Raw genomic sequence first — 22102 nt, forward strand, 5'->3', positions numbered from 1 at the left:
AGGGGTAATGAGAGAGAGACCAGAGGTAACGAGAGACCGGAGGTAACGAGAGACCAGGGGTAATGAGAGAGAGACCAGGGGTAATGAGAGAGAGACCAGGGGTAATGAGAGAGAGACCAGGGGTAATGGGAGTGAGACCAGGAGTAATGAGAGAGAGACCAGGGGTAATGATTGATGGACCAGGGGTAATGAGAGAGAGACCAGGGGTAATGAGAGAGAGACCAGGGGTAATGAGAGAGGGACCAGGGATAATGAGAGACCAGGGGTAATGAGTGAGAGACCAGGGGTAATGGTAGAGAGACCAGGGGTAATGAGAGACCAGGGGTAATGAGAGAGAGACCAGGGGTAATGAGAGACCAGGGGTAATGAGAGAGAGACCAGTGGTAATGGTAGAGAGACCAGGGTTAATGAGAGAGAGACCAGGGGTAATGAGAGAGAGACCAGGGGTAATGAGAGAGAGATCAGGGGTAATGAGAGACCAGGGGTAATGAGAGAGAGACCAGGGGTAATGAGAGAGAGACCAGGGGTAATGAGAGAGGGACCAGGGGTAATGAGAGACCATGGGTAATGAGAGACCAGGGGTAATGAGAGAGAGACCAGGGGTAATGAGAGACCAGGGGTAATGAGAGAGAGACCAGTAGTAATGGTAGAGAGACCAGGGTTAATGAGAGAGAGACCAGGGGTAATGAGAGAGAGACCAGGGGTAATGAGAGAGAGATCAGGGGTAATGAGAGACCAGGGGTAATGAGAGAGAGACCAGGGGTAATGAGAGAGAGACCAGGGGTAATGAGAGAGGGACCAGGGGTAATGAGAGACCATGGGTAATGAGAGACCAGGGGTAATGAGAGAGAGACCAGGGGTAATGAGATACACTCATCACTAACTCTGTCAGGATTTGGCCAGGGTTGTTCCGGGTTTTGGTCACTAGATGCCCCCATTGTGCTTTTTGACCTTATGTTTTTTCCCTTGATTCCCATTATTATTTGCACCTGTGCCTCGTTTCTCCTGATTGTATTTAAACCCTTAGTTTCCCTCAGTTCTGTGCTCTGTGTTTGTATGTTAGCACCCAGCCCTAGTGTTCTGTGTATTCTTGTCGATTCCGGTGGACGCTCTTGTGGAAATCTGTTTTTGTTTTTTGAGTTTCTCTTGAGGCTTTTTTGTGCTATACCTACCTCCTTTTGGATTTGCCATTTTGTATTGAAGGACTTCTCCTTTTTTACTTTATTAAATACACCGTCTTAAGTACTGCTGTGTCTGCCTCATCTTCTGGCTTCTGCTGACTATTCGTGGCTCAGTTGGTTAAGTGACTGTTTCTCACTCCGGAGACCCAGGTTCGCAACCGGGTCCTGACAGAAACACAGAGCCAAAAATGAACCCAGAGGCAGCCAGTTCCCAGGACCTTTTTGCCATGCTGTCCCACCACCAGGAGACTGTCCAACGCCACGAAGCCGCCCTGGTTCAGCAAGAGGCCTTAATGGCTAGACATTCTCAACTTCTGTCGGAGATGCTGACTTCCATTAAGCAAATATCTGATCGTCTTACCCTGGCAACAGTTCCCGTCCCAGTACCTCAGATTCACGTACCCATGGCAGTTAACCCCCTGGCTGAACCTCGTCTTCCACCTCCCCAACGGTTCTCAGGTGATCCAAGTGCTTCTAAAGGGTTTCTCACCCAATGTTCTCTCTCCTTTGAGCTACAACCCTCGTCATTTCCCACCGACCGGTCTAAGATCGCTTATATCATCACCCTGCTGCCGGAAAAAGCCCTGGCCTGGGCTACTGCTGTGTGGGATGCCCATAGTTCCTGCTGTGCCAGCTACTCTGCCTTTGCTGAGGAATTCAAACGAGTGTTTCAAGGCCCAAGCAGTGGTTCTGACTCAGCCAAACAGCTCCTGACTCTCCACCAAGGTTGGCGCAGCGTGACGGACTATGCCATCCAGTTCCGCACGGTGGCAGCAGCGAGTGGTTGGAACAACGAGGCGCTCACGGTGTGCTTTCTGAAAGGCCTTTCCGACACTATCCAAGATGAACTGGCCACTCGGGAACCACCGGACAATCTCGAGTCCCTGATCAAGTTGGCCTCACGCATTGACCAGCGTCTGAGAGAGAGAGAACTCAACCGTAGACCTCTAGCCCCTATCAGTCCCAGCTCCGAGTCCCCACCTTTATCCTCGCTGGCTCCACCGGAACCCATGCAGATTGGACGCATCTCCCAGGCTGAGAGAGACCGCCGGATGAGGGAGCGACGCTGTCTATATTGCGGCAAACCGGGCCATTTCCGTTCCACGTGTCCCGGGCTCCAGGGAAACGCTCTGTCCCGTACAGACCGGGGGAACTGTAACGGGAAACATAACCTCCTCCCATCCGTCCAACTCCCGTCTGCTCATTCCAGTCACCCTCTCATGGGACAACCACAAGCTTCACCTTCAAGCCTTGGTAGACTCTGGAGCCGCAGGTAACTTCATGGATGGTGTCTGGGCGAAGGAGAATGGCGTTCCCTCTGAACCTCTAAGTGAACCCATGAGGGTCACTACATTGGATGGAAGCCCTTTGGGATCTGGACTTGTCACTCATGTCACTACCTCCTTGCGACTTTCAGTTTCACAACACCAGGAATTGATGAACTTTCATTTGATCTCCTGTTCCGAGTTCCCTCTCGTCCTTGGATACCCCTGGCTTCACAGCCATAACCCTCACATCGACTGGTCTGTGGGCACTATCAAGCAGTGGGGTCCTACGTGCCAAGCTACTTGTATTTTCCAGAATTCCCGAGTTCTACTCCCGAGTCTTTAGAATCCATCGACCTGACCCGAGTTCCCGAGTGTTACCATGACCTCAAACTGGTGTTTAGCAAACAGAGGGCCACCATGCTACCACCCCATAGACCTTACGATTGCCCCATCGACCTGTTTCCGGGCACTTGCCCCCAGGGGTCGGATCTTTTCCCTATCTCCACCCGAACGAGCTGCTATGGATACCTACATCAAGGACGCTCTGGAAGCAGGCCTCATGCGTCCATCCACCTCCCCGGCGGGAGCAGGGTTTTTCTTTGTGGCCAAGAAAGACGGTGGATTACGTCCTTGCATCGACTACCGGGGACTCAATGCCATAACCGTCCGTAACCGTTACCCGCTACCCCTTATGGCCACAGCCTTCGAGCTGCTCCAGGAAGCAGTTGTTTTCACTAAGCTTGACCTGCGGAACGCATACCATCTTGTGCGGATCAGACCTGGTGACGAGTGGAAGACCGCTTTCAACACGCCTACTGGTCACTATGAATACTTGGTGATGCCCTTCGGCCTGACCAACGCCCCAGCGGTGTTCCAAGCGCTCATAAACGATGTGCTTAGGGATATGCTTAACATATTTGTGTTCGTTTACTTGGATGACATCCTCATCTTTTCGAGCTCCCTTCAAGAACACACTAAGCATGTCAGACAAGTACTCAAACGCCTCCTGGACAGCCATCTGTACGTTAAGCCGGAAAAATGTGAATTCCATTCATCCCGAGTACAATTCCTGGGATTTGTAGTGGAACCCGGTCGAGTCCAAATGGACCCCAGGAAGGTAGGGGCGGTAGCGGATTGGCCCACCCCCAAATCCGTTAAGGAAGTTCAGCGTTTCCTGGGCTTCACAAACTTTTACCGCAAGTTCATCAAGAACTTCAGCTTGGTGGCAGCCCCTCTCTCAGCTTTAACCAAGGGTGGCAATGCAAGGTTTTTGTGGGGAAGAGAAGCTGAGACGGCCTTCCAAGGACTCAAGCAGCGCGTTTTCTCTGCTCCCATCCTGATACTACCGACTACGGATGAACCATTTGTGGTGGAGGTAGACGCATCAGAGATTGGTGTTGGAGCTGTCCTGTCTCAGAGGGGTGAAGACAAGAAGCTTCATCCGTGCGCTTTCTTCTCACACCGGCTTACCCCGACTGAGAGGAACTACGATGTGGGGGATCGTGAACTCCTAGCGGTTAAGATGGCATTGAAGGAATGGAGACACTGGCTCGAGGGGGCTTCTCACCCGTTTCAAGTGCTTACGGACCACAAAAATCTGGAGTATATCCAGCAGGCGAAGCGGTTGAACTCTAGACAAGCTAGATGGTCTCTTTTCTTCAATCGATTCCAGTTTATCCTCACCTATCGGCCCGGGTCGAAGAATCTCAAACCGGATGCCCTGTCCCGAGTCTACGCTCCTGCCATTCGAGATGACACGGACATGCCTGTCCTTCCTGCTGCTAAGATTGTGGCTCCGATCTCGTGGCAAGTTGAGGATACCGTGAGACGTGCTCAAGCTAGCGAACCGGACCCGAAAGGAGGTCCTGCCAATCGGTTGTTTGTCCCCAAGGCAGTGAGGACTCAGGTCCTTCTGTGGGGGCACTCCTCTCGCCTCACCTGTCATCCGGGCGTAGGTCGCACCTTGGAGTTCATCCAGCGTAAGTTCTGGTGGCCTACCATAAGAGAAGACGTTGCCACTTTCGTCAATGCCTGCCCCGTGTGCTGCCAGGGCAAATCTTCTCACCTCCGCCCTCAAGGACTCCTTCACCCTTTACCTGTTCCCCACAGACCCTGGTCCCATATCTCATTGGACTTTATTACTGGACTTCCTCCATCCCATGGCAATACTACTATCCTAGTCATAATCGACAGGTTTTCAAAGGCGGCCAGGTTCGTCCCTCTGACTAAGTTACCTTCTGCCAAGGAAACGGCTGAGTTGGTTATTAATCATGTGTTCCGAGTCTTCGGCATTCCTCAAGATATGGTTTCTGACAGAGGTCCCCAGTTCGCCTCAAGGTTTTGGAAGGCCTTCTGCCAACTCATGGGGGCTTCTGCCAGACTATCTTCAGGGTACCATCCGGAGTCCAACGGCCAAACAGAGAGGATGAATCAAGAGCTGGAAACCACCCTCCGATGCATGACTCGTGACAACCCGTCCACATGGTCATCCTTTATTGTTTGGGCCGAATACGCGCACAACACCTTGCGCTCCTCCTCCACTGGTATGTCCCCGCACGAGTGTCAGTTTGGCTATGCTCCTCCATTGTTCCCGGACCAGGAGGCAGAAGTCAGAGTGCCTTCAGCCTTGAAGTTCGTCAGACGCTGTCGGCTTATGTGGAGGAAGACCCGTCTTAATCTTATGCGTTCCTCACAGAGGTACCAACAACAAGCCAACAGACGCCGTCCCGGGCCTACCCTGCGCCCCGGCCAGAGAGTCTGGCTCTCCACAAGAGACTTACCACTACGGGTGGAGTCTCGCAAGCTGTCCCAGAAATACATCGGTCCCTTCAAGGTTGCCAGGAGAGTTAACCCAGTTTCTTATCGCCTACACTTACCCAGATCCCTTAAGATTAATCCCACATTTCACATTTCATTGTTAAAACCTGTTGTTTTTTCTCCCCTTGTCCCGGCAGACAGACCTCCCCCTCCGCCTCGTGTCATTGGAGGCCAGCCGGCTTATACCGTCCATCGGATACTGGATTCCCGCCGGGTGCAGCGGTCCTGGCAGTATCTGGTGGACTGGGAAGGCTACGGTCCCGAGGAACGCTCCTGGGTTCCTGCCAAAGACATCCTGGACGCTGACCTCATTCGTCAGTTCAGGGCCCTCCACCCTGAGAGAGCTGGTAGGAACGTCAGGAGCCGTTCCTAGGGGGGGGATTCTGTCAGGATTTGGCCAGGGTTGTTCCGGGTTTTGGTCACTAGATGCCCCCATTGTGCTTTTTGACCTTATGTTTTTTCCCTTGATTCCCATTATTATTTGCACCTGTGCCTCGTTTCCCCTGATTGTATTTAAACCCTTAGTTTCCCTCAGTTCTGTGCTCTGTGTTTGTATGTTAGCACCCAGCCCTAGTGTTCTGTGTATTCTTGTCGATTCCGGTGGACGCTCTTGTGGAATTCTGTTTTTGTTTTTTGAGTTTCTCTTGAGGCTTTTTTGTGCTATACCTACCTCCTTTTGGATTTGCCATTTTGTATTGAAGGACTTCTCCTTTTTTACTTTATTAAATACACCGTCTTAAGTACTGCTGTGTCTGCCTCATCTTCTGGGTTCTGCTGACTATTCGTGGCTCAGTTGGTTAAGTGACTGTTTCTCACTCCGGAGACCCAGGTTCGCAACCGGGTCCTGACACTCTACTTGCAGTCTACGTGTGGACTGGGCTCCCGAGTGGCACAGAGGTCTCAGTGCTTGAGGCGTCCCTACAGACACCCCGGTTCAAATCCAGGCTGTATCACAACCGGACGTGATTGGGAGTACCATAGGGAGATTTAGATAGGATACGGCCCAGCGTGGTCCGGCTTTGGCCGGAGTAGGCCGTCATTGTAATTAAGAATTTTTTCTTAGCTGACTTGTCTAGTTAAATAGGTTACATTAAAGAAAATGTAATGGACTAATAACAAGGTGTGTGTGTGTGTGTGTGTGTGTGTGCGTGTGCGTGTGCGTGGCAGGGCTACAGGCGGTGATGTGTTTGACTGGATTCTGGACCAGGGGAATTACACAGAGAGAGATGCCTCCAACGTGATCAAACAGGTTCTAGAGGCCGTATCCTATCTACACTCACTCAACATCGTACACAGGAACCTCAAGGTAGGTCACAGGGCGTGTAAAACCAAGAAACCTTGAGGAGTCCCTCCTAACATTAAAGCACCCCTCCCCTCTAAACACAGGGACTATGGTTACATGCACACATTAATATGATTATTGTGAACAGTCCGATTAATATAATCATTTGTTTAAACCGCTTATATTCTTTGCAAGAAGAATGATTTGCCTAGTAATTGATTACATGGACAAATCTAAAATCAGGCTACCTAAATGGAGTTCAAATCAGGCTACCTAAAGGGAGTTCAAATCAGGCTACCTAAAGGGAGTTCAAATCAGGCTACCTAAAGGGAGTTCAAATCAGGCTACCTAAAGGGAGTTCAAATCAGGCTACCTAAAGGGAGTTCAAATCAGGCTACCTAAAGGGAGTTCAAATCAGGCTACCTAAAGGGAGTTCAAATCAGGCTACCTAAAGGGAGTTCAAATCAGGCTACCTAAAGGGAGTTCAAATCAGGCTACCTAAAGGGAGTTCAAATCAGGCTACCTAAAGGGAGTTCAAATCAGGCTACCTAAAGGGAGTTCAAATCAGGCTACCAAAAGGGAGTTCAAATCAGGCTACCAAAAGGGAGTTCAAATCAGGCTACCTAAAGGGAGTTCAAATCACCAATCTAAATAAACGTTTTACCACAGCAACCATGTGAAAACAATTTCAAAAGATGCATACGTTCAGTTTCTTCCGAACTCACTTCACTCGTTCATAAGAGGGAGGTTTGCATTTCCGGTGCTGGCACATGCTCAGGTCAAACACACAGCTGGAACAATGACTAAGTTGTTCATGTCCTTATCATTTGAAAGATTGCTCAGAAAACCAGGGGTTTTAAACAGTGAGTGCTTACTTTGATTTTACATAACTAATATTAAGATAGGTAAAGTGTTTACATGACTAGCATTAAGATAGGTAAAGTGTTTACATGACTAGTATTAGGATAGGTAAAGTGTTTACATGACTAGTATTAGGATAGGTAAAGTGTTTACATGACTAGTATTAGGATAGGTAAAGTGTTTACATGACTAGTATTAGGATAGGTAAAGTGTTTACATGACTAGCATTAAGATAGGTAAAGTGTTTACATGACTAGCATTAAGATAGGTAAAGTGTTTACATGACTAGTATTAGGATAAGTAAAGTGTTTACATATAGGACCAAGATCGAATTTCGAGGCTCGCAACACTGAATCATGCATGAGAGCACCAGCTGTCCCGGACGACTGTGTCATCATGCTTTCCGTAGATGATGTGAGTAAGACCTTAACATTTACAAAGCCGCAGGGCCAGAAGGATTACCAGGATGTGTACTCAGTGTCTTCACTGACATGTTCAACCTCCCTGACCCAGTCTGTAATACCTATATGTTTTCCAGCAGACCACCATAGTCCCTGTGCCTAGGAGCACCAAGGTAACCTGTCTAAATGATTATCGCCCCATAGCACTAACATCTGTAGCCATGAAGTGCTTTGAAAGGATGGTCAAGGACTCACATCAACACCGTTATCCCAGAAACCCTGGACCCAGTCCAATTTGCATACCGCCCAAACAGAAACATGGTAAAGATATGAAGCTCTCTACGTGCTCTAGTGTGTGTGTGTGTGTGTGTGTGTGTGTGTGTGTGTGTGTGTGTGTGTGTGGTGTGTTTTGTGGTTCTACAGTTGGAGAACCTGATGTACTACACAGAGAACAATCACAACAAAGTGGTTCTGCGGGATTTCTACCTGTCGAAGTTTGAGAACGGTTCCATCACAGAACCCTGTGGAACACCGGAGTACCTGGGTAAGGTGCCTCTCGCTCTTCCCCCTCTTTCTGCTCTCCTCCTCTCTGTATGTCCCTTCTTTCCTCCTCCTCCTCCAGTCCTCTATCTACAATAAAGTGAAGCTCAGTCATTCACACAGGAGACTAGTTACATTAATCAGACAAATAATGAGAGCTGGAGAAAGAGAGGAAGGGAAATAAATTAACTGATCAAAATAAGAGCGGAAATAAAGGAGGGCCGAAAGAGAAGAGAGAGAGGGAAGAGAGAGAGGAGAGAGAGGGAAGAGAGGGAAGAGAGAAAGAGGGAAGAGAGAGAGGAGAGGAAGAGAGAGAGGAGAGAAAGAGGGAAGAGAGAGAGAGGGGGAAGAGAGAGGAGAGAGAGAGGGAAGAGAGAGGAGGAGAGGGAGAGGGAAGAGAGAGGAGAGAGAGAGGGAAGAGAGAGGAGGAGAGAGAGGGAAGAGAGAGGAGGAGAGAGAGAGGGAGAGAGAGAGAGAGAGAGAGAGAGAGAGAGAGAGAGAGGGGGAAGAGAGGGGAGAGAGAGAAGAGAGAGGAGAGGGAAGAGAGAGGAGGAGAGAGAGAGGGAAGAGAGAGAGAGAGGGACGAGAGGGGAGAGAGAGAGAGGGAAGAGAGAGGAGAGAGAGAGGAGGAGAGAGAGACTGACCAAAATTAAGGAAAGCTTTGACTATGTACAGACTCAGTGAGCATAGCCTTGCTATTGAGAAAGGCCGCCGTAGGCAGACATGGCTCTCAAGAGAAGACAGGCTATGTGCTCACTGCCCACAAAATGAGGTGGAAACTGAGCTGCACTTCCTAACCTCCTGCCCAATGTATGACCATATTAGAGAGACATATTTCCCTCAGATTACACAGATCCACAAAGAATTCGAAAAACAAATCCAATTTTGAAAAACTCCCATATCTACTGGGTGAAATTCCACAGTGTGCCATCAGAGCAGCAAGATTTGTGACCTGTTGCCACGAGAAAAGGGCAACCAGTGAAGAACAAACACCATTGTAAATACAACCCATATTTATGCTTATTTATTTTATCTTGTGTCCTTTAACCATTTGTACATTGTAAAAACACTGTATATATATATATATATATATATATATAATATGACATTTGAAATGTCTTTATTGTTTTGAAACTTCTGTATGTGTAATGTTTACTGTTCATTTTTATTGTTTTTCACTTTACATACTCACTTTATATATTATCTACCTCACTTGCTTTGGCAATGTTAACACGTTTCCCATGCCAATAAAGCCCTTGAATTGAATTGAATTGAATTTAGAGAGAGGGAAGAGAGAGGAGAGAGAGGGAAGAGAGGGGAGAGAGAGAGAGAGGGAAGAGAGAGGAGAGAGAGAGAGGGAAGAGAGAGGAGAAGAGAGAGAGGGAAGAGAGGGAGAGAGAGGGAAGAGAGGGAAGAGAGAGGAGAGAGAGAGGGAAGAGAGAGGAGAGAGAGAGGGAAGAGAGTAGAGAGAGGGAAGAGAGAGAGGGGAGAAAGAGAGGGAAGAGAGAGGAGGAGAGCGAGAGAGGAGAGAGAGAGAGGAGTGAGGGAAGAGAGGGGGAGAGAGAGGAGAGAGAGAGAGAAGAGAGGGGAGGAGAGAGGAGAGAGGGAAGAGAGAGGAGCGAGAGAGGGAAGAGAGAGAGGAGAGAAGGAAGAGAGAGGAGGAGAGAGAAAGAGAAGAGAGAGGAGAAGGAGGATGCAGACTGATTCATCTAGCTGATGATTAATGAAGTAAGTGTGTTGTTTTACTCTATGTCCCTCCACCTCTCCATCACCACTTAACCTTCTCTCTGTCCCTCCACCTCTCCATCACCCCTTAACCTTGTCTCTGTCCCTCCCACCTCTCCATCACCACTTAACCTTCTCTCTGTCCCCCCACCTCTCCATCACCCCTTAACCTTGTCTCTGTCCCCCCACCTCTCCATCACCCCTTAACCTTCTCTCTGTCCCCCCATCTCTCCATCACCCCTTAACCTTGTCTCTGTCCCCCCATCTCTCCATCACCCCTTAACCTTCTCTCTGTCCCCCCACCTCTCCATCACCCCTTAACCTTCTCTCTGTCCCCCCACCTCTCCATCACCCCTTAACCTTCTCTCTGTCCCCCCACCTCTCCATCACCCCTTAACCTTCTCTCTGTCCCCCACCTCTCCATCACCCCTTAACCTTCTCTCTGTCCCCCCATCTCTCCATCACCCCTTAACCTTGTCTCTATTTCTCTCACTCGCTCTCAATTCAATTTCAATTCTCTCTCTCTCTCTCTCCCAGCTCCTGAGGTTGTGGCCAGACACCGATACGGTCGACCGGTGGACTGTTGGGCAGTAGGGGTCATCATGTATATACTGTGAGTGTTCATAGAGTAGTAATAACATGTTGGCTACATACTGTGAGTGTTCATAGAGGAGTTATAACATGACGGCTACATACTGTGATGTCGGCTACATACTGTGAGTGTTCATAGAGGAGTTATAACATGTAGGCTACATACTGTGAGTGTTCATAGAGGAGTCATAACATGTCGGCTACATACTGTGAGTGTTCATAGAGTAGTTATAACATGTCGGCTACATACTGTGAGTGCTCATAGAGGAGTTATAACATGTCGGCTACATACTGTGAGTGTTCATAGAGGAGTAATAACATGTAGGCTACATACTGTGCGTGTTCATACAGGAGTTATAACATGTTGGCTACATACTGTGATGTTGGCAACATACTGTGAGTGTTCATAGAGGAGTTATAACATGTCGGCTACATACTGTGATGTCGGCTACATACTGTGAGTGTTCATAGAGGAGTTATAACATGTCGGCTACATACTGTGAGTGTTCATAGAGGAGTAATAACATGTAGGCTACATACTGTGCGTGTTCATAGAGGAGTAATAACATGTAGGCTACATACTGTGCGTGTTCATACAGGAGTTATAACATGTTGGCTACATACTGTGATGTTGGCAACATACTGTGAGTGTTCATAGAGGAGTTATAACATGTCGGCTACATACTGTGATGTCGGCTACATACTGTGAGTGTTCATAGAGGAGTTATAACATGTCGGCTACATACTGTGAGTGTTCATAGAGGAGTAATAACATGTAGGCTACATACTGTGCGTGTTCATAGAGGAGTAATAACATGTAGGCTACATACTGTGCGTGTTCATACAGGAGTTATAACATGTAGGCTACATACTGTGCGTGTTCATAGAGGAGTTATAACATGTAGGCTACATACTGTGCGTGTTCATAGAGGAGTTATAACATGTAGGCTACTTACTGTGAGTGGAGTTATATACATGGAGGAGGTTTAACATCCTGACCTAGTGAGATATACATGGAGGAGGTTTAATATCCTGACCTAGTGAGATATACATCGAGGAGGTTTAACATCCTGACCTAGTGAGATATACATGGAGGAGGTTTAATATCCTGACCTAGTGAGATATACATGGAGGAGGTTTAATATCCTGACATAGTGAGATATACATGGAGGAGGTTTAATATCCTGACCTAGTGAGATATACATGGAGGAGGTTTAATATCCTGACCTAGTGAGATATACATGGAGGAGGTTTAATACCCTGACCAAGTGAGGTATACATGGAGGAGGTTTAATATCCTGACCTAGTGAGAAATACATGGAGGAGGTTTAACATCCTGACCTAGTGAGATATACATGGAGGTTTAATATCCTGACCTAGTGAGATATACATGGAGGAGGTTTAATATCCTGACCTAGTGAGATATACATGGAGGAGGTTTAACATCCTGACCTAGTGAGATATACATGGAGGAGGTTTAATATCCTGACCTAGTTAGATATACATGGAGGTTTAATATCCTGATCTAGTGAGATATACATGGAGGAGGTTTAATACCCTGACCTAGTGAGATATACATGGAGGAGGTTTAATATCCTGACCTAGTGAGATATACATGGAGGAGGTTTAATATCCTGACCTAGTGAGATATACATGGAGGAGGTTTAATATCCTGACCGAGTGAGATATACGTGGAGGAGGTTTAATATCCTGACCAAGTGAGATATACATGGAGGAGGTTTAATATCCTGACCTAGTGGGATATACAGTGCCTTGCCACATTTCAGGCTTCAAACATAAAGATATAGAACTGTATTTTTTTGTGAAGAATCAACAACAAGTGGGACACAATCATGAAGTGGAACGACATTTATTGGATATTTCAAACTTTTTTAACAAATCAAAAACTGAAAAATTGGGCGTGCAAAACTCTCACAGAATTTCCACTTGGGCGAGGATATTGGACATTTAATTAAAGCCTACTAGATGATAAATTGTTTATAACTCGGACAGAATCATTTATAACTTGTCAGGACCCGGTTACGAACCTGGGTCCCCGGAGTGAGAAACAGTCACTTAACCAACTGAGCCACGAATAGTCAGCAGAACCCAGAAGATGAGGCAGACACAGCAGTACTTAAGACGGTGTATTTAATAAAGTAAAAAGGAGAAGTCCTTAAATACAAAAATGGCAAATCCAAAAGGTGGTAGGAATAGCACAAAAAAGCCTCAAGAGACACGCAAAAACAAAAACACAATTCCACAAGAGCATCCACCGGAATCGACAGGAAAACACAGAACACTAGGGCTGGGTGCTAACATACAAACACAGAGCACAGAACTGAGGGAAACTAAGGGTTTAAATACAATCAGGGGAAAAACGAGGTACAGGTGCAAATAATAATGGGGAACAAGGGAAAAAACATAAGGTCAAAAAGCACAATGGGGGCATCTAGTGACCAAAACCCGGAACAACCCTGGCCAAATCCTGACAGAATCCCCCCCCTAGGAACGGCTCCTGACGTTCCTACCAGCTCTCTCAGGGTGGAGGGCCCTGAACTGACGAATGAGGTCAGGATCCAGGATGTCTTTGGCAGGAACCCAGGAGCGCTCCTCGGGACCGTAGCCTTCCCAGTCCACCAGATACTGCCAGGACCGCTGCACCCGGCGGGAATCCAGTATCCGATGGACGGTATAAGCCGGCTGGCCTCCAATGACACGAGGCGGAGGGGGAGGTCTGTCTGCCGGGACAAGGGGAGAAAAAACAACAGGTTTTAACAATGAAATGTGAAATGTGGGATTAATCTTAAGCTATCTGGGTAATTGTAGGCGATAAGAAACTGGGTTAACACTCCTGGCAACCTTGAAGGGACCGATGTATTTTTGGGACAGCTTGCGAGACTCCACCCGTAGAGGTAAGTTTCTTGTGGAGAGCCAGACTCTCTGGCCGGGGCGCAGGGTAGGCCCGGGACGGCGACGTCTGTTGGCTTGTTGTTGGTACCTCTGTGAGGAACGCATAAGATTAAGACGGGTCTTCCTCCACATAAGCCGACAGCGTCTGACGAACTTCAAGGCTGAAGGCACTCTGACTTCTGCCTCCTGGTCCGGGAACAATGGAGGAGCATAGCCAAACTGACACTCGTGCGGGGACATACCAGTGGAGGAGGAGCGCAAGGTGTTGTGCGCGTATTCGGCCCAAACAATAAAGGATGACCATGTGGACGGGTTGTCACGAGTCATACATCGGAGGGTGGTTTCCAGCTCTTGATTCATCCTCTCTGTTTGGCCGTTGGACTCCAGATGGTACCCTGAAGATAGACTGGCAGAAGCCCCCATGAGTTGGCAGAAGGCCTTCCAAAACCTTGAGGCGAACTGGGGACCTCTGTCAGAAACCATATCTTGAGGAATGCCGAAGACTCGGAACACATGATTAATTACCAACTCAGCCGTTTCCTTGGCAGAAGGTAACTTAGTCAGAGGGACGAACCTGGCCGCCTTTGAAAACCTGTCGATTATGACTAGGATAGTAGTATTGCCATGGGATGGAGGAAGTCCAGTAATAAAGTCCAATGAGATATGGGACCAGGGTCTTTGGGGAACAGGTAAAGGGTGAAGGAGTTCTTGAGGGCGGAGGTGAGAAGATTTGCCCTGGCAGCACACGGGACAGGCATTGACGAAAGTGGCAACGTCTTCTCTTATGGTAGGCCACCAGAACTTACGCTGGATGAACTCCAAGGTGCGACCTACGCCCGGATGACAGGTGAGGCGAGAGGAGTGCCCCCACAGAAGGACCTGAGTCCTCACTGCCTTGGGGACAAACAACCGATTGGCAGGACCTCCTTTCGGGTCCGGTTCGCTAGCTTGAGCACGTCTCACGGTATCCTCAACTTGCCACGAGATCGGAGCCACAATCTTAGCAGCAGGAAGGACAGGCATGTCCGTGTCATCTCGAATGGCAGGAGCGTAGACTCGGGACAGGGCATCCGGTTTGAGATTCTTCGACCCGGGCCGATAGGTGAGGATAAACTGGAATCGATTGAAGAAAAGAGACCATCTAGCTTGTCTAGAGTTCAACCGCTTCGCCTGCTGGATATACTCCAGATTTTTGTGGTCCGTAAGCACTTGAAACGGGTGAGAAGCCCCCTCGAGCCAGTGTCTCCATTCCTTCAATGCCATCTTAACCGCTAGGAGTTCACGATCCCCCACATCGTAGTTCCTCTCAGTCGGGGTAAGCCGGTGTGAGAAGAAAGCGCACGGACGAAGCTTCTTGTCTTCACCCCTCTGAGACAGGACAGCTCCAACACCAACCTCTGATGCGTCTACCTCCACCACAAATGGTTCATCCGTAGTCGGTAGTATCAGGATGGGAGCAGAGAGAACGCGCTGCTTGAGTCCTTGGAAGGCCGTCTCAGCTTCTCTTCCCCACAAAAACCTTGCATTGCCACCCTTGGTTAAAGCTGAGAGAGGGGCTGCCACCAAGCTGAAGTTCTTGATGAACTTGCGGTAAAAGTTTGTGAAGCCCAGGAAACGCTGAACTTCCTTAACGGATTTGGGGGTGGGCCAATCCGCTACCGCCCCTACCTTCCTGGGGTCCATTTGGACTCGACCGGGTTCCACTACAAATCCCAGGAATTGTACTCGGGATGAATGGAATTCACATTTTTCCGGCTTAACGTACAGATGGCTGTCCAGGAGGCGTTTGAGTACTTGTCTGACATGCTTAGTGTGTTCTTGAAGGGAGCTCGAAAAGATGAGGATGTCATCCAAGTAAACGAACACAAATATGTTAAGCATATCCCTAAGCACATCGTTTATGAGCGCTTGGAACACCGCTGGGGCGTTGGTCAGGCCGAAGGGCATCACCAAGTATTCATAGTGACCAGTAGGCGTGTTGAAAGCGGTCTTCCACTCGTCACCAGGTCTGATCCGCACAAGATGGTATGCGTTCCGCAGGTCAAGCTTAGTGAAAACAACTGCTTCCTGGAGCAGCTCGAAGGCTGTGGCCATAAGGGGTAGCGGGTAACGGTTACGGACGGTTATGGCATTGAGTCCCCGGTAGTCGATGCAAGGACGTAATCCACCGTCTTTCTTGGCCACAAAGAAAAACCCTGCTCCCGCCGGGGAGGTGGATGGACGCATGAGGCCTGCTTCCAGAGCGTCCTTGATGTAGGTATCCATAGCAGCTCGTTCGGGTGGAGATAGGGAAAAGATCCGACCCCTGGGGGGGCAAGTGCCCGGAAACAGGTCGATGGGGCAATCGTAAGGTCTATGGGGTGGTAGCATGGTGGCCCTCTGTTTGCTAAACACCAGTTTGAGGTCATGGTAACACTCGGGAACTCGGGTCAGGTCGATGCATTCTAAAGACTCGGGAGTAGAACTCGGGGAATTCTGGAAAATACAAGTAGCTTGGCACGTAGGACCCCACTGCTTGATAGTGCCCACAGACCAGTCGATGTGAGGGTTATGGCTGTGAAGCCAGGGGTATCCAAGGACGAGAGGGAACTCGGAACAGGAGATCAAATGAAAGTTCATCAATTCCTGGTGTTGTGAAACTGAAAGTCGCAAGGAGGTAGTGACATGAGTGACAAGTCCAGATCCCAAAGGGCTTCCATCCAATGTAGTGACCCTCATGGGTTCACTTAGAGGTTCAGAGGGAACGCCATTCTCCTTCGCCCAGACACCATCCATGAAGTTACCTGCGGCTCCAGAGTCTACCAAGGCTTGAAGGTGAAGCTTGTGGTTGTCCCAGGAGAGGGTGACTGGAATGAGCAGACGGGAGTTGGACGGATGGGAGGAGGTTATGTTTCCCGTTACAGTTCCCCCGGTCTGTACGGGACAGAGCGTTTCCCTGGAGCCCGGGACACGTGGAACGGAAATGGCCCGGTTTGCCGCAATATAGACAGCGTCGCTCCCTCATCCGGCGGTCTCTCTCAGCCTGGGAGATGCGTCCAATCTGCATGGGTTCCGATGGAGCCAGCGAGGATAAAGGTGGGGACTCGGAGCTGGGACTGATAGGGGCTAGAGGTCTACGGTTGAGTTCTCTCTCTCTCAGACGCTGGTCAATGCGTGAGGCCAACTTGATCAGGGACTCGAGATTGTCCGGTGGTTCCCGAGTGGCCAGTTCATCTTGGATAGTGTCGGAAAGGCCTTTCAGAAAGCACACCGTGAGCGCCTCGTTGTTCCAGCCACTTGCTGCTGCCACCGTGCGGAACTGGATGGCATAGTCCGTCACGCTGCGCCAACCTTGGTGGAGAGTCAGGAGCTGTTTGGCTGAGTCAGAACCACTGCTTGGACCTTGAAACACTCGTTTGAATTCCTCAGCAAAGGCAGAGTAGCTGGCACAGCAGGAACTATGGGCATCCCACACAGCAGTAGCCCAGGCCAGGGCTTTTCCCGACAGCAGGGTGATGATATAAGCGATCTTAGACCGGTCGGTGGGAAACGACGAGGGTTGTAGCTCAAAGGAGAGAGAACATTGGGTGAGAAACCCTTTACAAGCACTTGGATCACCTGAGAACCGTTGGGGAGGTGGAAGACGAGGTTCAGCCAGGGGGTTAACTGCCATGGGTACGTGAATCTGAGGTACTGGGACGGGAACTGTTGCCGGGGTAAGACGATCAGATATTTGCTTAATGGAAGTCAGCATCTCTGACAGAAGATGAGAATGTCTAGCCATTAAGGCCTCTTGCTGAACCAGGGTGGCTTCGTGGCGTTGGACAGTCTCCTGGTGGTGGGACAGCATGGCAAAAAGGTCCTGGGAACTGGCTGCCTCTGGGTTCATTTTTGGCTCTGTGTTTCTGTCAGGACCCGGTTACGAATCTGGGTCTCCGGAGTGAGAAACAGTCACTTAACCAACTGAGCCACGAATAGTCAGCAGAACCCAGAAGATGAGGCAGACACAGCAGTACTTAAGACGGTGTATTTAATAAAGTAAAAAGGAGAAGTCCTTAAATACAAAAATGGCAAATCCAAAAGGTGGTAGGAATAGCACAAAAAAGCCTCAAGAGACACTCAAAAACAAAAACAGAATTCCACAAGAGCATCCACCGGAATCGACAGGAAAACACAGAACACTAGGGCTGGGTGCTAACATACAAACACAGAGCACAGAACTGAGGGAAACTAAGGGTTTAAATACAATCAGGGGAAAAACGAGGTACAGGTGCAAATAATAATGGGGAACAAGGGAAAAAACATAAGGTCAAAAAGCACAATGGGGGCATCTAGTGACCAAAACCCGGAACAACCCTGGCCAAATCCTGACATAACTGACATTTTTCAGACATAACATTAGGTACAGCAGATCCCCTTATTGTATGGGACACTTTTAAATGTGCCTTTAGAGGCCATGCAATTCAGTACTCATCTAAACTCAGCAAAAAAAGAAACGTCCTCTCACTGTCAACTGCATTTATTTTCAGCAAACTGAACCTATTTAAATATTTGTATGAACATAAGATTCAACAACTGAGACATAAACTGAACAAGGTCCACAGACATGTGACTAACAGAAATGGAATAATGTGTCCCTGAACAAAGGGGGGTCAAAATCAAAAGTAACAGTCAGTATCTGGTGTGGCCACCAGCTGCATTAAGTACTGCAGGGCATCTCCTCCTCATGGACTGCACCAGATTTGCCAGGTCTTGCTGTGAGATGTTACCCCACTCTTCCACCAAGGCACTTGCAAGTTCCCGGACATTTCTGGGGGGAATGGCCCTTGCCCTCACCCTCCGATCCAACAGGTCCCAGACATTTCTGGGGGGAATGGCCCTTGCCCTCACCCTCCGATCCAACAGGTCCCAGACGTGCTCAATGGGATTGAAATCCGGTTTCTTTGCTGGCCATGGCAGAACACTGACATTCCTGTCTTGCAGAAAGTCACTCACAGAACGAGCAGTATGGCTGGTGGCATTGTCATGCTGGAGGGTCATGTCAGGATGAGCCTGCAGGAAGGATACCACATGAGGGAGGAGGATGTCTTCCCTCTATACGCACAGCGTTGAGATTGTCTGCAATGACAACAAGCTCAGTTCCATGATGCTGTCACACACTACCCCAGACCATGATGGACTCTACACCTCCAAATCGATCCTGCTCCAGAGTACAGGCCTCGGTGTAACACTCATTCCTTCGATGATAAACGCGAATCCGACCATCACCCCTGGTGAGAAAAAAACATGACTCGTCAATGAAGAGCACTTTTTGCCAGTCCTGTCTGGTCCAGCGACGGTGGGTTTGTGCCCATAGGCTACATTGTTGCCGGTGATGTCTGGTGAGGACCTGCCTTACAACAGGCCTACAAGCCCTCAGTCCAGCCTCTCTCAGCCTATTGCGGACAGTCTGAGCACTGATGGAGGGAATGTGTGTTCCTGGTGTAACTTGGGCAGTTGTTGTTGCCATCCTATACCTGTCACGCAGGTTTGGTGTACGGATGTACCGATCCTGTGCAGGTGTTATGTTGTCTGCCACTGCGAGGACAATCAACTGTCCGTCCTGTCTCCCTGTAGCGCTGTCTTAGGCGTCTCACAGTACGGACAGTGCAATTTAATTCCCTGGCCACATCTGCAGTCCTCATGGCTCCTTGCAGTATGCCTAAGGCACGTTCACACAGATGAGCAGAGACCCTTGGCATCTTTATAATGGTGTTTTTCAGAGTCAGTAGAGAGGCCTCTTTAGTGTCCTAAGTTTTCATATCTTTGACCATAATTGCCTACCGTCTGTAAGCTGTTAGTGTCTTAACAACCGTTCCACAGGTGCATGTTCATTAATTGTTTATGGTTCATTGAACAAGCATGGGAAACAGTGTTTAAACCCTTTACAATGAAGATCTGTGAAGTTATTTGGATTTTTATGAATTATCTTTGAAAGACATGGTCCTGAAAAAGGTACTTTTCTTTTTTTGCTGAGTTTACTTGTAACACCCCAAAAAGGTAAAAAAAATAAAGAACCTGACCAAGTAAATAGACCAGAAACACTTCTGTAGGCCGTTTCGTCGTCGTTGGCTACCACCTCTCTGTAGGCCGTTTCGTTGTCGTTGGCTACCACCTCTCTGTAGGCCGTTTCGTCGTCGTTGGCTACCACCTCTCTGTAGGCCGTTTCGTCGTCGTTGGCTACCACTTCTCTGTAGGCCGTTTCGTCGTCGTTGGCTACCACCTCTCTTGTAGGCTGTTTCGTCGTCGTTGGCTACCACCTCTCTGTAGGCCGTTTCTTCGTCGTCAACATATGATTATGTTAGGTCAAAGCCAAGTAAAAAAAACACAGCCATTTTTCCAGCCAAATATAGGAGTAACAAAAGGCGGAAATATCGCTCAAATTAATCACTAACCTTTGATGATCTTCATCAGATGGCACTCATAGGACATCATGTTACACAATACATGTATGTTTTGTTCGATAATGTGCATATTTATATCAAAAAATCTCAGTATACGTTGGCGCTTTACGTTCAGTAATGTTTTGATGCCAAAACATCCAGTGATTTTGCAGAAATAGTCATTATAAACATTGATAAAAGATACGTGTTATTCACAGAATTAGAGATAGACTTCTCCTTAATGCAAATGCTGTCAGATTTTTTTTTTACTTTACGGAAAAAGCATAATCTGAGTACGGCGCTCAGAGCCCAATCCAGCCAAAGAAATATCCACCATGTTGGAGTCAACAGGTTAGAAATAACATTATAAATATACACTTACCTTTGATGATCTTCATCAGAAGGCACTCCCAGGAATCCCAGTTTGACAATAAATGACTGATTTGACATTGTGACTGATTTGTTCCATAAAGTTCAATAGCCACTTGTTGTTAGCATGTTCAGCCCAGTAATCCATCTTCATGAGGCACGAACACTTCGTCCAGACAAAAACTCGAAAAGTTCCGTTACAGGTCTTAGAAACATGTCAAGCGATGTATGGAATCGATCTTTAGGATGTTTTTAACATAAATCATCAATAAGGTTCCAACTGGAGAATTCCATTGTCTGAAGAAAAGCACTGGAACGAGAGGTAACTCTGTCGGGAGCGTGTGTCACGAGATTGAGACACTCTGCCAGACCACTGACTCAAACAGCTCTCATGAGCCCCTCATTTATAATAGAACCCTGAAACAAGATTCTAAAGATGGTTTACATCTATTGGAAGCCTTAGGAAGTGCAACTTGACCCCATAGACAGATTTCCAACTTCCTGGTTGGATTTTTCTCAGGTTTTCGCCTGCCAAATGAGTTCTGTTATAATCACAGACATCATTCAAACAGTTTTAGAACTTCAGAGTGTTTTCTATCCAATACTACTAATACTATGCATATATTAGCATCTGGGACAGAGGAGGAGGTTGTCACGCCCTGGTCTATATTTATTATGTTTATCTTGATTTATTGGGTCAGGCCAGGGTGTGACATGGGTTTATTTGTGGTGGGTGTATAGCATAGTCTATGGCTGCCTGAGGCGGTTCTCAATCAGAGTCAGGTGATTATCGTTGTCTCTGATTGGGAACCATATTTAGGTAGCCATATTCTTTGAGTATTTCGTGGGTGGTTGTTCCTGTCTCTGTGTCTTCACCAGATAGGACTGTTTAGGTTTTCACGTTTCTGTTTGTTGTTTTTGTATTGTTCGTGTTTTTTTGTTCTTCAATAAATGTGACTCAAAAGTACCACGCTGCAATTTGGTCCGCTCCTCCTTCAACAGAAGAAAGACGTTACAGAGGTAGTTCACTCTGGGCTATTCATCCAAAAGTGAAAATGCTGCCCTCTATCCAAAAAAGTAAACCCTTTACAATGAAGATGTGTGAAGTTACTTGGATTTCTACGGATTATCTTTGAATGACAGGGTCCTGAAAAAGGGATGTTTATTTTTTTGAGTATATGTCTCGCTCTCTTCTTGACCACAACATTTTTTTTTACAAAGACAGATCTCATCCTGTCCCCAGTAATAACATCATAATGACTAGTCCTGTCCCCAGTAATAACATCATAATGACTAGTCCTGTCCCCAGTAATAACATCATAATGACTAGTCCTGTCCCCAGTAATAACATCATAATGACTAGTCCTGTCCCCAGTAGTAACATCATAATGACTAGTCCTGTCCCCAGTAATAACATCATAATGACTAGTCCTGTCCCCAGTAATAACATCATAATGACTAGTCCTGTCCCCAGTAATAACATCATAATGACTAGTCCTGTCCCCAGTAATAACATCATAATGACTAGTCCTGTCCCCAGTAATAACATCATAATGACTAGTCCTGTCCCCAGTAATAACATCATAATGACTAGTCCTGTCCCCAGTAATAACATCATAATGACTAGTCCTGTCCCCAGTAATAACATCATAATGACTAGTCCTGTCCCCAGTAATAACATCATAATGACTAGTCCTGTCCCCAGTAATAACATCATAATGACTAGTCCTGTCCCCAGTAATAACATCATAAT

General features: G+C 47.8%; 1 protein-coding gene across 1 annotated transcript in view; it reads left to right on the forward strand.

The window, feature by feature from the left end:
• Positions 1-22102, forward strand: part of camkvl (CaM kinase-like vesicle-associated, like) — a 167214-nt gene that overhangs the window by 103869 nt on the left and 41243 nt on the right. The window contains exons 5-7 of the mRNA XM_064922112.1: positions 6434-6572; positions 8234-8354; positions 10613-10688. Coding sequence (XP_064778184.1) covers positions 6434-6572; positions 8234-8354; positions 10613-10688 — 336 coding nt within the window. The remainder of the gene's footprint in view (positions 1-6433; positions 6573-8233; positions 8355-10612; positions 10689-22102) is intronic.

Source organism: Oncorhynchus masou, chromosome 18 (assembly GCF_036934945.1).
Source record: "Oncorhynchus masou masou isolate Uvic2021 chromosome 18, UVic_Omas_1.1, whole genome shotgun sequence".
In the NCBI taxonomy this organism is placed as follows: domain Eukaryota; kingdom Metazoa; phylum Chordata; class Actinopteri; order Salmoniformes; family Salmonidae; genus Oncorhynchus; species Oncorhynchus masou.